General features: G+C 37.2%; 1 protein-coding gene across 1 annotated transcript; it reads left to right on the forward strand.

The window, feature by feature from the left end:
- Positions 1-1,053: 1,053 nt before the first annotated feature.
- EQTN (equatorin) lies at positions 1,054-15,559 on the forward strand. The gene is made up of 8 exons (XM_065908425.1): positions 1,054-1,129; positions 2,133-2,237; positions 5,789-5,875; positions 7,685-7,689; positions 10,399-10,438; positions 11,893-11,952; positions 14,659-14,812; positions 15,286-15,559. Exons 1-8 carry the CDS (start codon positions 1,054-1,056, stop codon positions 15,557-15,559), a joined length of 801 nt encoding a protein of 266 aa, XP_065764497.1.
- Positions 15,560-16,936: the final 1,377 nt, after the last annotated feature.

Consider the following 16,936-nt stretch of genomic DNA (forward strand, 5'->3'; position numbering starts at 1 on the left):
AACATACAGTATTGTAAAAGCTCTGAAAGCCAAAAAGGTCTATTGTTGTCTTACTGAAAGGTTGTTGCTGAACGATAAGACGCGGGATTCTTGGCCTCCGGAGGAGACGAATTCAATCCGGGGCCGGAGACGAGGCTGGATCGCTCAGAGCTTTTGTGTAATAAAGTTTTATTAAAGTATAAAGGAGATAGAGAAAGCTTCTGACATAGGCATCAGAAGGGGGCAAAAGAGAACCCCCCTCCTAGTCTTTAGCTGTATGGTATATAGTCACTCACAGTCTGTTAATGAAAAGAAAGGAATGTCATAAAATCTAGAATGGCACCAGATAATTCATCCCAGGCCATAAAACTATTGACTTGCATCTTGTACCAACAAATAGTTTCGTTTACATAGATTAGGGGAACAATACCTGAATAAGTAAGTTAGGCCCTTTGGCGGAACCAACTTGAAGATGGAGTCTGGGGTTCATTAACATAGCTTAAGACAACATTTCCATATGAAAAAGAAATGTATTGGTTAACTCAAGGTTTGGGAGTAGTTAGCTTTAGGTGAGACCAGGTGTCATGGCCACACAGAATGTTAGGAGAAACCTCCTTTTAATTTTGTATAGAGAAGGAAAAACAGATCGCTGGTTTGTTCTTTTCTGCCGGTTAAGAGAGATAAAAATGTCTGGCACTTACAGTCTCATACCTCCATTTGGAGACCCCTGGCCTTCCTGCCTGTTACTCTCTCATTACTATCAACAATATTAATGGTTCTTTAAAATCCATGGACCAATGATTTACATTATTTCATGAGAGCATACCTCTTGTTATTCAAAGAAAATCTTATAATGGTTTATTTAAAAGAAAAAAAAAAGTCCTAAAAACCATCACATGACCTACGGTAAGCCATGAGACTAAGTCACGAAGCTTTTGGAAATTCTCCTCCAGCATTCTGACCTCCTTCTGGCAGTGACATCATAATGTCCTCGCTAGTTACAGGACCTGCTGGGCAGCAGAAGGGAAACTCTGAGACACAGTAGATCACTGGATAAATCACGTTGTTTTCCCAATGAATATTATATTGTTTATTTTTTTATCTGGGCTTTTCACCCCAGAGATTAGTGGTATAGAGCCCCCTTATGAAGGTGAGTAAGCATTTAAAACTTTCACTCAAATAGCAGATAAGAAACTTGATCCATTAGCCTAGAAAGTTGGTCCATGGTAATTTTTTAAAAAATTTAATTGAAGTATAATTGATTTACAATGCTGTGTTAATTTCTGCTCCACAGCAAAGTGACTCAGTTATACAAATATATTCTTTTTCATATTCTTTTCCGTGATGGTTTATCATAGGATGTTGAATATGGTTCCCTGTGCTCTACAAAGGGAGCTTGTTTATTCCTCCTGAATATAATAGTTTGCATCTGCTAATCTGAAACTCCCAGTCCTTCCCTCTCCATCCCCGCCGCCTTGGCAACAACAAATCTGTTCTCTGTGTCTGTCTCATAGACGTGTTCATTTGTGTCGTATTTTAGATTCCACATACAAGTGATATCATACGGTATTTGTCTTATTCTTTCTGACTTTCTTCACTTGCTATTATAATCTCTAGGTTCATCCGTGTTGCTGCAAATGCCATTATTTCGTTCCTTTTTACAGCTAGTTGGTATTTCATTGTATGTGTATATACACACACCACAGCATCTTTATCTATTCATCTCAGAGCACATTTAGGCTGTTTCCATGTCTTGGCTATTGTAAGTAGTGTGCTATGAGCATAGGGTCCATGTATCTTTTTGAATGAAAAGTTTCGTCTTGGTATATGCCCAGGAGTGGGATTGCTGGGTCATATGGCAACTCTTTTAGTTTTTTGAGGAACTTCCATTCTGTCCTCCATCCTCTGTGGTGGCTGTATTAATTTCCATCCCCACCAATGATATAGGAAGGTCCACTTTTCTCCATACCCTCTCCAACAGCCCATGGCAATTTTCTTCAGGGTGATATAAAGTGCATTGTTGGAAATATAACTTAGATTTTAAATCTCTGTCTCATATCCTTTGTGAAGAAAATGCAGTTTAAAAAAAGTAGTGAAAGAGCAACACATTTCTGATCTCTGGTCATGCTTTTTTTCAGAGCATGAGATGACGCCCATACCTGAGCTGCCTATGGCTGAAAATCCCCATACAATGGAAGAAGAAAATAAAGAGCATACTCCTGAGAAAACTGGCGATTCTTATAAAGATGTAAAAGAGTGTAAGTTTTCCAAGTTCATGGCAATACATATGCAAAAGATGATTAGACCGATTTGATTTATAAGCTCTAAAATTTCTATAATCATTTTATTTCCTATTTAAATTTTAATTTACCTTATAGACATTTTGGTGTATGAAATGGCATTCTTATTTTCTTCAACTTTTTCCATGAAATATTATGAAGTTTAATAAGATTTGGTAACTGTCTATAATTCATATAGGATTTATCATAGCAGCATGGTTATTTATTCACATTAGTAACAATTGAACTAATTCTGTGGTGACATAAGCAAAATTTATTTGGAGATGTGTGTCAGTTTCCTAGGGCTTCTTGAAATAAAGTACCACGAACTAGGGACTCAAAACAAAATAAATTTATTCTCTCACAGTTCTCACAGAAGCCAGAGATCCAAAATCAAAGTTTTAGTCAAACCATACTTTCTCCAAAACCCTTAGGGCGGTGGTCCCGAAACTTTTTGGCACTAGGGACCAGTTTCATGGTAGACAATATTTCCATGGATGGTGTGGAGGGGGATGGTTTCTGAATGACTCAAGCACATTACGTTGATTATGCCTCCTCTGATCCGATAGGAGAGAGCTCAGGCAGTAATGTGAGCCATGGGCTGCGGCTGTAAATACAGATGGAGCTTTGCTTGATCACTCACCTGCCACTCATGTCCTGCTGTGTGGCCCTGTTCCTAACAAGCCACAGACGTGGCCCAGATTCTAGAAGACTAGCTTCCCCCGCACCTCCCAGCTTCCGGTAGCCCCAGAAACTCCTTGGCTTGGAGCAGCAGAACTCCAGTCTCTGCCTCAGTCTTTACAAGTTCTTCCTGTGTCTCCATGTCCAAATTTCCCTCTTCTCAATAAGGACACTGTTTTTGTTTAGGAGCTCACCTACTCCCATGTGACTTCATCTTAACTAGTTAACTTGTCAATGACTCAATTTTCAAATTAGGTCACATTCTGCAGTGCTGCAGGTGAAGACTTCAACATAGCTTTTTGGGGCAAACAAAATTCAACCCATAACAAGATGACTTTGAGATGTTTGGAAGGTCTGCTAAACTTCAACTTATTCACCTTTCTTCATACAAGCTTTCCATGCCCTTATAAGGTCCACCATTTTAAAATGTGAAAAGTTCATAAAAAACCCTTGTTAAAAATTAAAAATAATTAAGATTAAATCTAACTATACTGGAATTTTTAATAATATTAGCCAAAGAAAAAATAGAAATACAATGAAGATATACATATATACGTATATTCAAGTACTTTGAAAACTATAATTAGTATATAAGTTGTATTTCTATTCTTTCTTTGATGAATCACTATCCTCTTTTGTAGGTGAAAAAAATCCCTGATGCTCAGAGAGGTCAATCGCCAGGTTTCATAGCCACAAAGAAGCAGTGTCAGGAGTGGTGTCTAATCTATCCAACACAGGCTGTGTCTACTATGCGTAGATTGCAAAATGATGCAGTTGTTTCCTTTTCAGGGTGTCTCTCTATTTTTAAGTCCCAGAGATTAAATAAACCAAGAGCCTGATGATTACTTTGATTAAAAAATCTTTCTTACACACACACACAGACACTCATAACATAAATGGGACTTAAAGAATTGTATTATGACATGCTTTTTCTCATTTAAGAACTCTGGAGTTTTTTTCATGTATACCTCATTATTTTTAATGGATATATAGTATTCCATGAAATGATTTACCATAATTAATCCACTGTCTTATTAAAGAATTAAATTATATGCAGTTTTTTCTCTTATTCATTGTTCTCATGTATACTTGGGTATATCTCTCTTTGGATAGATACCAAGTACTGAAATTTCTGAATCAAGGATAAATCTTTTAAAATATTGATAAGTAATATCAAATTGTACTCTAAAACACATCTATCAAGAATGCTCCACAATGTCACATATACTGAATAATGTTAATCATGTTTTGTGAATAAGTGAGAATTTTCATTACTGTTTTAATTTGCGTTCTGATTACTTGTGAAGCTGAGAATGTTTCTTTATATTTATTGGGCATTTTTATTTCTACTTTTGTGATTTTCCTGTTCATATCCTTGGCCCATTTTTTTCTGTTAGATTGTATTTTCATTTATTTGTAGGGGCTCTTTTTTATATTTAGTATATTCAATCTTTTCTCTATGGTAAAAGTAACAAGTATTTTCTCCCAGGCTGTCACTCACTTTTAAACCTGTTTAAGTATTCCAATCACAGAGAAAATTTAAAATTTTATAAGATCAATTCTTGATTAATCAATTTCTTTACAACTTCTTCATATTGTATCTTGTTTAGGTAGGCCTTATCCAATCCAATATATTAAATTATTTTCAAATTTTTTGAATAACTTCATATTTTTATTAAAACTCTTAGGTCTTAAATTCAATTATTTTTGTATGTGGTATAAAATAGTCATAAAACTTTACATTTTTTGAAAAGGATTGCCTGTTGTCTAACACTAATTCCCTACTGATATGAAACTCACATTTAATATAATCTAAATTCCATTTGAAATTGGGTCAATTGTTATTAATACCTTTTCATTGTTTCCTTTATCTGTCATTCCCTGCAAAGGTCCACAGTGTTTTAGTTTTTATACTCTAATAACTCACAGCATTAAATATTGACCTCCTATGATTTTCTTCTATTTCTCCATTGATCTACCTCAGAAATTTTTCAAAATTAGTGACTGTGTGTGTGTCTGTGTCTGTGTGTTGGGGGAAATGAATATATATGTATATACTAAACACACATACACATTCATGTGTGTAAAATTTTCTGTCATTTCATGAGATTTTGGAAAGAGGAGATCTGTATATGTATGTTCAGTCTGGCACCTTGATCCATTTTACTTTGACTCTAATTGAATAGATACATCCATTAATTTTAAATTACAACCAACCTCACTGACAACTCTTTCAGAGTTACATATGTACATATGTAAATGAGAATCCATTTGGGAGATCGTGATTGTTATTGAAATATGTGCTTTTTAAGCTGAACTATTACAGTCTAGCAGAAGGTTCAAGGGCAAGTGAATGCTTCTTACTTGGCTAAAATTTAACAATGTTAATACAAACAGTAATGATATTCTGTTCAGTTCAGTTCAGTCGCTCAGTCGTGACCAACTCTTTGCGACCCCATGAACCGCAGCACACCAGGCCTCCCTGTCCATCACAAACTTAACTCATGCCCATCGGGTCGGTGATGCCATCCAGCCATCTTACACATCTACAAACCTCCTTCAGCACCCATCATGCACTTGTATATGTTTTTTGTAATTTCCTTAATAGTTGCTTTTCAGTAAGAATCATTTAGCATAAGGATGCTAGTTTGTTTTTTTCCCCCATGAATTTTATTTTTCACCCTTGCCCCACTTGTTATTTCGTAGCTGAAGAATGTCTCAAATACTTTATTATTCTTTTTTTTAAATTAGTGTATATGTTTAAGGAAAAAATTCAGATGAGGAAAAATGTGAAAGGAACAAGAAGTGACTTACCTAGCTCCTGAGAAGTCTTGATCTTATGTTTTCAGATGTCTTCACAACACAAAATCCAAATGGTACACAGTCTGAAATATCCGTGAGAGCAACAACTGATCTGAATTTTTCTCTGAGAAACTGTAAGTACTGAAAGGCAGCACTGCAAATAGGAGAAACACTTAAAGCAAGATTTCAAAGTAGCCCTGCAGACTGTTGGGTAGGAAAAAGGTCTCAGTGGAGCTAATATCATCAGGGAGCCTTAATTCGTGAAAGAAGGAGAGTCCACCATAGCCGTTGCACTGGTAAATTCAGAAAGCAGAAATGTTTTTACATTTCTTAGTCTCATAGTTTTGGTTTGAGTGGAAAGAAAAAATAATGAAATTTAGAACTCCAGAAAATTGTTTTTTTTCTTAAACCCATATTTTTACTTCTTTCTATTTTGTGCTTTCAGCTTCAAATATTATTTCTTTTTTGCATCTTTCTACCAAGTATAACTATGAGTAGAGGAAATGGGGAAATGTTGCCAGCATGTTACTTTGGAGGCCATTAAAATTCTCTAAAGTCTATATACCACATCCCTCACCTCAAAGCATCAACAGCTCATATCTATGAAACCCAAGAAGACAAGGAAAAGAGGATGAAAGTAAATAGGGCAAGAGAGAATGTTTCTGACTATGACAATGCTTAATATTAGGAAAAACCAGGCTCAGCAATGCCTAATAATTAATAAAACTTCTTGACAATAGTGGAACATTTTGAGTAATTCCAAAACTTGAAACATAAATATGACATAGGGACATCTCGAGGGCACACATTCATTTAGACAGATCTCTCGTGGGAATTTTGTTTGCATACAGCAGACAACATCTTGAACTGTTTCTTCAACAGGCCAGGTACCTAAAATTCCCTTTAGGAGATGGATTATTGATGACCACACAACCCATGGAAGAGATTTCAAAACCCTAACTTCTCTTCCCACAATTCAGGTCCCCAGAGGATTGTCAAAGTTAAATTGGGATAAGAAATTTTTGCAATTTTCACTGGGGCTCTAACAGAGACTTGTTGAGTGGTGGGGACATTCTGGAGGAGCATGCTCTCCAAGGAGATGGGAATCTCCAGAATAATTTTGACTAATTATTCTTCTAGTCCCTAAAATGATGAGAACACGGCAGTAGTGAGGCAATCCAGACATGTTTCTCCCAAATCAAGTGGGGGTTGCAAAGCAGAATTTAAGGATCACATCCCAGTCATTCCAGCCCTGCCTGGGTCCATGTCAACTCTGCTAATGGGTTAATTTTTTCCATCCTTTCTTTCCAACAAGTTACCTATAATAATGTTGTCTGTAGGCTCAGTAGAAATCTCCCTAGAGTGGGATTGCCTGTAATTCATATGGCACTTCATCCATTCCTGTCTGCAGCAAAGTTAACTGAAATTGCCAACTTCATAGGGGAAAAAATGGTCCTCTAGTCACAAAGTGAAAAGTAAAAGTTAAGGCCGCTCAGTCATGTCTGACTCTTTGTGACCCCAGGGACTATACAGTCCATGGAATTCTCCAGGCCAGAATACTGGCGTGGGTAGCCTTTCCCTTCTCCAGGGCATCTTCCTGACCCAGGAATCGAACTGGAGTCTCCTGCATTGCAGGCAGATTCTTTACCAGCTGAGCTACCAGGGAAGCCCTACAGTCACAACTTCTCCCAAACTACTCTTACATACCTCCAGATGGACGCATTATAGACTGAGATATAGCCTTAATCGGGCCTGGAAATCCTTGATCTCTAACCCCAAGTTTTAATTGCCCGAACTGATTAGAGTAGTTAACATGCATATGTTTCCAGCTTACCAGGCCACTGCTGTTACCTCCCTCTTTCATGTCATCACACTGAACCAGCAGCCAAGTTGTCCTAGGTTGATAGTATTCCTTCAAAGCCTGTGCAGGAAACCATGTGAAGCCAGTGTACCGCACCCAACAGAGCTTCCTTAGTGCCAAAGGAAGCCTGTAGCCCCACGCTCCCAGTCTTTCCTCTCTCGCAGATTATAGGCATATTAGTCCCACCTCAGGCAGCCTCTTATTATACAAACATCATTCTTTTTTTTTTTTTTTTTTATTAGTTGGAGGCTAATTACTTCACAACATTTCAGTGGGTTTTGTCATACATTGACATGAATCAGCCATGGAGTTACACGTATTCCCCATCCCGATCCCCCCTCCCACCTCCCTCTCCACCCGACTCCTCTAGGTCCTCCCAGTGCACCAGGCCTGAGCACTTGTCTCATGCATCCCACCTGGGCTGGTGGTCTGTTTCACTATAGATAATATACATGCTGTTCTTTCGAAACATCTCACCCTCACCTTCTCCCACAGAGTTCAAAAGTCTGTTCTGTACATCTGTGTCTCTTTTTCTGTTTTGCATATAGGGTTATCATTTCCATCTTTCTAAATTCCATATATATGTGTTAGTATGCTGTAATGATCTTTATCTTTCTGGCTTACTTCACTCTGTATAATGGGCTCCAGTTTCATCCATCTCATTAGAACTGATTCAAATGAATTCTTTTTAACGGCTGAGTAATATTCCATGGTGTATATGTACCACAGCTTCCTTATCCATTCATCTGCTGCTGATGGGCATCTAGGTTGCTTCCATGTCCTGGCTATTATAAACAGTGCTGCGATGAACATTGGGGTGCACGTGTCTCTTTCAGATCTGGTTTCCTCGGTGTGTATGCCCAGAAGTGGGATTGCTGGGTCATATGGCAGTTTTATTTCCAGTTTTTTAAGAAATCTCCACACTTTTCTCCATAGCGGCTGTACTAGTTTGCATTCCCACCAACAGTGTGAGAGGGTTCCCTTTTCTCCACACCCTCTCCAGCATTTATTGCTTGTAGACTTTTGGATAGCAGCTATTCTGACTGGCGTGTGATGGTACCTCACTGTGGTTTCGATTTGCATTTCTCTAATAATGAGTGATGTTGAGCATCTTTTCATGTGTACAAACATCATTCTTCAATGGCTGCTGCTTTTCCCTCCTTTAAGGTATCTCAGGAAAATGTCAACATCTTTCTCTTTGGTTTTGTTATTGTTGTTGTTGTTGTTTTACTCTCTCCTTTTCTTTGTTCTATTTTTTTAGCTTAAAAAATACCTAATTACAAATGTTGAGTCAGTATTTTTATATGCTGATAATCCATTATGCCTTTTCCTAGATAAACTCTTCAATGAAACAACTACGGTGCCACCTCCTGAAGTAGTGAGCCATGAAGAAAGTAAAGAACCTTTTGGAAAAACTACTCACAGTATTAAACTTACAGCATTGTAGTCAGACCTGGAGCATGTCATTATATGACTTAAAAATTTAACTTTCATTACTCTGAGTATTTCATAAAGTGATAACATACTTAAAGAATTCATACTACTACAATTTAAAATCACTCTAAAATCTTTTAAATGGTAAAAATCTAGGGATCAATTTTCAGATTTACCTGATAAAGTATAGGAAATGAACTCTTTTCAAAATTCAACCTGGTTGTAGTAAAATGTATTACAGTTATATTTATATTAAATATATTTAAATAAAATATCATGTGTGTATAAATATACATCTATATAAATATATTTAATACATTTTAATATAATTTTTAAAATTATAGTAATAATTTTAACAATCACATACTTGATAAACTTAACTCTGCTTAGAGTTGATTTTGAGCATTTCCTAAGAATATTAGTGGAGAGTTCAGTGCGAGAGTTTACAAAATCAAAATTATCATTTTACTTTACTGACAGTATTGTTTCTTATAACATACTTGTGAAATCATAACAACTCAGGATGGCTTTTCTCTAAGGTCTTGAAAGAGGAGTGGTCTAATTGAAGACAGTGAACTGTCGTTACATGACATGTCATTACATGACGTGACATGTCATTATATTCTCCAGTTCATACAATCCAACTCTATTTCTCATGATTCCTTTAATATGGTTATTCATTTTCTTGAATAACCATATTAGAGTAATATTTAAAAGTAGAAATTTATTTTATCATCCTGGTGTGCCCCTTCTTAAATACCATCAGTAACTTACTGCTAGGTTTGAGGTCATTTCTAAATTCTTAACCAGGCATTCAAGTCTGAAGTGATCTGACCATTGAAGAACTTGCCAGTTTCGTTTCTGGTCACATTCCCCACCCATATTCTCCACACCAGACTACCTGGACCTGCTCATAACACCTGCATTTGCTCACAGTGGAAGGACCTCTCTCTCTCACATAGTTTATCTGGCAAACAATTCCTAGTCCTCGGAGCCTTTATGAGAGCTTGGCGTCCCTTGCGAAGTGTTTCCGGCTTTTGAAAGTGAATTAGATCCTTCTGTGCATACCACCTGTGCGTTGCTATGAAAGCCCTCATCCTTCTGCAATGTGATGAACAGTGATTCTTGTCTGTCTGCCTCTCAAAGTAAGAGTGTGTTCCTTAAACATAAGACTTGTATCTTGTTCATTTCTGTAACTTTAATGCCACCCACAGGGTCTGGCAATGACAGGAGCTCAAGGTGTAACTGTTACATGACTAGACTAACATAAAAAAATGAACAGTCTGTCAAAATTTTACTAAAGTCAAATTACCTTATTTTGTTATCCTGTTCTATTTTGTTTTTTAAACAGAAGGAACCCAGAGTCCAAATGAGCCTGCATTTTGGACAATGTTAGCTAAAGGTAAACTCATAGTAGTTAGGTAGCTGGGGAAATGTTTTGGTTTTCTGAAGTCTTCTGTAAGAAAGCCAAGATCAGTGTAAATTTTTCTAATACTAAGAATTAATAAGTCAACATTTTGCTGCCATCATCACGTGTAATAGCAAATGCAACACAGACCCAGAAAGTTGATCAAGTGTCACACATTTTCTGATCCTCTCACCAAGTTTTGTTCTCCTACAAATGTTACAATCTAGCCATTTAATTTCTTTATTATGATTAAAAATTTTAAATAAGGCTCTTGCTCAATAGTATCCCTCTTTGTATTTGGAGCAGTATGTGTATAAGCACATGAGCATGCATGAATGAATGCAAAGTATATATCAAAATATATGCATGCACAAAAGTAATATGTAAATCATAAATGTACATGCATTCATATATAGATCACACACATAGCATTTGTATGTATGCATGTATACACATAACATGTATATTATCAATAAATGCATACATGCATAAATATAATTCATGAATCACATACATATATGCATGCATTATGTGAATTATATGCCATATTTGATCGATCCTCATTTGCAGATTCTGTATTTGTAAATTTACCTACATATAAAATTTCTTTGGAACTCTCCAAATCAATACTTGCAGAACTTTCACAGTCACTGATGGACACACACAGAGTAGGAAAAAACTTTAATTGTCTGAAGCTCTTGTTCCCAGCTGAAGTATAACAAAGGCCTTCTTTTTTTAGCTCTCATGCTGTAAACAAAATATCTTTTTTTGTGGTCTGTTTAGTGTAAGGTGTTTTGCATTTTTGTGCTTTCTGCTGGCAATTTTGCTGTTTCAAATGCCCTCCAAGTATAGTATTACAATGCTGTTTGGTTCCTAAACACGAGAAGGCTGTTATGTACCTAAGGAACAAAAATGTGTGTATTATATAAGCTTCATACAGGTGTGAGTTATAATGCTATTGATTGTGAGCTCAGTGTTAATGGATCAGACTGTAGCCCACCAGGCTCCTCTGTCCATGGGATTTCCCAGGCAAGAATACTGGAGTGGGTTTCCATTGCCTTCTCCAGAAGATCTTCCCAACCCAGGGATGGAATCTGGGTCTCCCTCATTGCGGATGGATTCTTTACCTCCTGAGCCACCAGCGAAATATAATCAATCAGCCATATATACTAAATAAAGTGTCTCTAAACAGAAACATACATAAAACAAGGTTACTGGGTCAAAAACAAGGTTGTATGACCAGAGGCTCATAAAAACCTAACCCTGTATTTCCCTTAGGAATGATGATGGTTCAGTATTCACTTAATTCAGTGCTTACATGACTTAACTACCATGACTAGCGTGAAAAATGAGAATGAACTGTATATAGCATACACACACATCTACACACACAATAATTTTAGTAAGTGAATTTTGTTTACCATAACACCAATTTATTGTTTTAACAGCTATAAATGCAACCACCAGTGAGGACAACCAACGAGATCAATTTTTTCACCCAATTCCAAGTAAGAGCAAAATACTTCAGTTAAATGGATACATAAATACTTGCACACATTTTAGTGTCTACATGGTGGTACTGTTTTCCTCAGTAAGGTGTGGTATATGTAAGAGAGTAGTATGGTGACTGACGTTATACTAGAGAGGACATTTACAGGTTTAGGAAAGTTGCGGTTTCTAAACAGTGTTCTCAATGAGCAAATTGCAGATATTTTCATCTTCCTGTTGGGTAACTTCTAGTCCTGGAAGTAAATAGAAACAGTAAACTACATGGAGTTGTAGGCAAATGAACAAAACATAGGATGCAGTTTTTTTTTTAATTGACAGACTTTTTTAGAGCAGTTTTAGGTTACAGAAAAATTGAGTAGAAAGTAAAGAGTTCTCATATATTCTACCCACTTAGTTTTCCTTGTTATTAACATCTTCCATTGGTGTGGTGCATTTTTTTTATAATTGATGAGCCAATATTGATACATTGTTATTAACTAAACTTCACAGTTTACATTAGAGTTCATTCTTTCAGTTGTACAATTCTACAGGTTTTGACAAATATCTTGTGTCCACCATTACAACCATACAGAGTAGCTCCATCGCCCTAAATTTCCTGTGATCTACCTAGCCATCTTCCCCTTCCCCAACCCTGATCTTTCTGTTGTCTCTATAGTTTGGCCTTTTCCAGAAGGTCAGATAGTTGGAAACATACATGTATTATTTTCAGAGTGGCTTCTTTGGCTTAGTACTCTGCATTTAGGTTCCGTGACTTTTTGTGACTAGGTAGTTTACTACTTTTCATCACTGAATGATATTCCAGTATATGGCTGTACTGGTATGTTTATCCATTCACCTATTGCAGGACATCTTGACTGTTTCCAAGTTTTGGCAATAATGAATAAAGCTGCTATAAACATTCATGTGTAGGTTTTTGTGTGGTCATAAGTTTTCAACTCATTCGGGTAAATAACAAGGATTGTGATTGCTGAATCATGGGGTAAGACTATGTGCAGACTTGTAAGAAACTACCAAACTGTCTTCCAACGTGGCTGTACCATTTTGCATTCCCACCACCAACAAATGAGAGAATTCCTGCTGCTGAATGTATTTTTCATTAATGGATTGATTTTATTTATATGAATTAAAAAAAGAATTGCTGACTTTGATGGAAAATTTCATAACAAAGCATCATATTAATTTCCCCCAAACCTCTGTCCTATGTAAATACATTGAAAAAGAAATAGCATCTGGTAATACACGCAGGGCCTACCACCTTAATTCTGTGCTGGGTTATTTGACACTTAATGCCACTTGCTTTTCAGTGAGTCAAGAAAATGGCATCGTCTTCTTTATTTAGAAAAGTGATAACCAGTAATGACAATGTTCTAGAAGTATTTTGTCTTTTCAAGTAATGAAAGTGTGCATGATCGATTTTCTATTGTGTATTGAGCACATACTGCACTTTATATATGTTATAATGTCAATCCTCAGAGCAATTCCATGAAAGCTGGTGTTATCTCCAGTTTACAGATGAGGAAACTGTGACTTAGAGGGGGGAAAAAAACCTGTCCCAACTGGTAATTAGCTTTTCTATAATTTCCAATGGTTAGGAATTTCAAACCCTTCTTTAGTTTTGACCATCATCTTGATAAACAAATGTACTATAAGCACACCTCTTTACAAAAGCCCTTTTAATTCAGGAGCACAGCCCATTTTAATATAATCTATTTCCAAAATAATCTGCCTCAAAGTCAAGGTATCAGTCATTCACAACTGTATACATTTCTCTCCCCTTGGCCTAGGATTGCACATGGACTATTTTAATTTTTTTAATATAAGAGAGCATACACATAGGAATTTGTCATTGCTTATTACCAAAACATCATTACCTGAAAAAAGTCATGGAACTTTTGGGTGAAAAGATGTTGGGGGAGAGGGGACAAATAGCAATATGATCATTTAAAGTCATCATTACATGCCTATTAAGTCAGGCATATATTCAGGAAGATATAAAATTTGGCAGTAAATATATATATTTATTCGTTAGTAAAAAGACACTTTACGTTTCTGGATCCAGATGTGATTTTAATTATATATTTTAGAAACTTAGCTAAGTTTCCATTTCTTTCACATCAAATACACTAGATTTGATCACAGTAATAAAAAGACAAATTCAGTTCTTAAGCCTTGCGGAGGAAGCACTGTAGTACATCATCCTTTTAACTTAAAAGAAAAATCAACTCCTGCCAACAGGAGAAATGCATATTTCTCTCCTGGAGGACTGATCCCATGTGTGTAATTTCATCACGTTTTTAATAGTAATCTCTTCCGAGTCTTGGATTGGTTTTTAATTATACAAGGAGGAAGGCTGATACATGTTTTAACATCTGGTCACCTGGATTTGATACCAGATTTTGCCACTTACTAGCTGTGTGCCGACGGCAAACCCATAAACTTCTGTGATCCTGGAAAACGGAGTGAGGGTCAGCTCCTCCAAGATTGCTGTGAAGGGGAAAGGTAAAAAAAAAAAAAAAAAAGTTGAGAGTCTTTGTCCATAGGAAGCGCCGATAGCCTTGTCCCTTGCATCGCAGGAAGGTAGAGGGAGGTGTGCAGTGAAGAGAAGCAAAGGCTTCTCTTCAGTTGCATTGTGATCCTTATTCCTCCAAAAAAGCTTGCTGACCACAGTCACTCTTTCCCACTGCGTTTTCTTTCTTTCCTCTCAGACTCTGATGTGAACGCCACAGGGGAAGACAACACGGCAAGGATACAGGAAGCCAAGTTAAAACTAATGCTGGGCATCTCACTGATGACCCTCTTCCTTTTTGTGGTCCTCTTGGCGATCTGTAGTGCCATGCTGTACAAAATGAAGATGATGAAGTAAGTCTAACACAGACCTCCGGAGCCTTTAAAACACGGCAGGAAACTCCCACTCTCCTTTCCTCAGTAGAGGGCTGGGCAAACATGACTCCCAAGTGTATAAGGTATTCAGTTTGTGGCTCCCTTGCCTCTATTTGGAACAGACCATGGAGCTGTCTCTCAGGGAGTATCCCACTTAGACTTGTCCTCAATATTTTATATAATCATCTAGAGATAGAAACAACCCTAGTCAATTAGGAAGGTGATAGAGAAGATAATGCATTCTTTTTCAATAGCCTTGAAACAAAAGGGGTTATGAACTCTGTTCTAAATAGCACATCTGTATAGGGTCTACCATTTTTCATTCATTTATCAAGTGTAATAATAAATAGACAATATATTGGACAGAATTCATATATTATTTTAAGATGCTTTTCTAGGTCAAGCTGCAAACACACACAAAAACAGTTCTTGATGTATGCTTCTGTTTTCAGATATAAACAAGCATGTCAGACTGGTGAATACTCCGTCAACCCAGAACTGGCCACCCTGTCTTACTTTCATCCATCAGAAGGCGTATCAGACACATCATTTTCTAAGAGTGCTGAGAGCAGCACGTTTTGGGGCACCACTTCTTCAGAATTAAAGAAATCAGACACAAGGTCAAAATCTAGGATGACAGACATGACTTCCACGGCCTCAGAGGAGAATGAGGAGTCAGACATGATTCAGAGTGAGGAGCCCAGCGAGGAGCCCACAGATGATTAGATGATATTTTTGTCATAAAAAATATCTTTGTGATGTTCATGTTATAATTTGGAAACTCTGCTGAGGCCAAATTCTGGTGTCTTCAAAGGAGGGCATATTCAATAAAATTCTCTCAGCTATAAAAACTATTTAATGGAAAAAATATAAGGAAATAGGTGTGAAAAAGTTCATCAAGTAAAAAATGATCCTGGAAAGTGACTTATGCAAAGTATTCATTCTAGGCTGGCTCTTTTTAAAATATGAGTATTTCATTTTTGTACTTACCTGTGGGCATTTTAGGGAATTTTGGGGCAACCACTTCTAGGCCCCTCCCCACCACCAGAGCAAAAAGAACGCACACATTGGTGCTTACTGGCGAAACAGGTGTGCCGTATCAAGAAAGAAAACTAGTATTAGAGACTCCTGGCATTCTTCAATTGTTTCAAAGTCATCAGGGTGCTCTCATGGGACAGTAAGATTTAGGGGGAAATATTTTTTCCATTTTTAAAGTATCCATAACCATTTGAGATATCATTGTTTTCCAGAAGAAGAGAAAGGAAGGAGGGATCCCAGCATCTAATTTCCTTTAGGGGGATTTATGGGTCCTGAATATTTTAGGGCTAAGGCCCCTTCCTTCTCTCTCCCCACCAATGCTTGGTATGTGGTATTGGGGGCGGGGAAAGCATTTCAAAGATTAATTTATGTTATCAGTGACTTATGAAACTATCTATCCTAGGAGTATTTCAGTTTACAGAGAAGACCAATGGAATAGGGATACCGTTTCCCTTTTAGGAGTGTTTCAACTGGAAGGATTTTAGAGACATGTTATCAGATCCTTTGTGGATATGTGTGGATGATGGGGAGGGAAAGAACTGGGGCGGTGTCATTGTCGTCTTAAATTCTCACCCACTTTATGCTATGCACTTTAATACATTATATCACATAGAATTCTACCACCCTATGCAAGACAAGTTTATTTGACAGACCAAGAAAGGAGAACTTGGGTAAGTTGGATACCTTGCCAAAGATCACCTGCTAGACAGAGGCAAAGTTTAGATGTGCTTTGACACTGAGGTTCTCTCCCTGATCCATGAAGATTAACAGTAAGACTTATAGCAAAAGTCAAAGGGTGTTTAGAAGCAAGGTAGGCATCCACAAGGCAGGAGATTCCTTAACCCAAATGCCTTTTAGCTCTTGGGAGATTGTTTTCCCTAAATGTAGGTTAGGTCTCTATGAACCTCCTTCCCTATAGAAGACAGACGCGCACACATACACTACACTCACCTGCCACTACGCTACCATCCATTCTCAGAATCATCCTTCTCTCCCCATTTCCTCCCCTGACGTCAGCTCCAGCCTGCCCATTGGCTGGAAAAGCTACGAAGCGCCGCCTCCAAG

Source organism: Muntiacus reevesi, chromosome 17 (assembly GCF_963930625.1).
Source record: "Muntiacus reevesi chromosome 17, mMunRee1.1, whole genome shotgun sequence".
Lineage (NCBI taxonomy): Eukaryota > Metazoa > Chordata > Mammalia > Artiodactyla > Cervidae > Muntiacus > Muntiacus reevesi.

Excerpts from the sequence above, each read along its gene's own strand:
- EQTN (XM_065908425.1), top strand. The coding sequence starts at position 1,054 with ATGAATATTATATTGTTTATTTTTTTATCTGGGCTTTTCACCCCAGAG. Across the intron at positions 2,238-5,788 it reads TTATAAAGATGTAAAAGAGT|ATGTCTTCACAACACAAAAT; the intron begins GTAAGTTTTCCA and ends TTATGTTTTCAG. Across the intron at positions 14,813-15,285 it reads TACAAAATGAAGATGATGAA|ATATAAACAAGCATGTCAGA; the intron begins GTAAGTCTAACA and ends TTCTGTTTTCAG.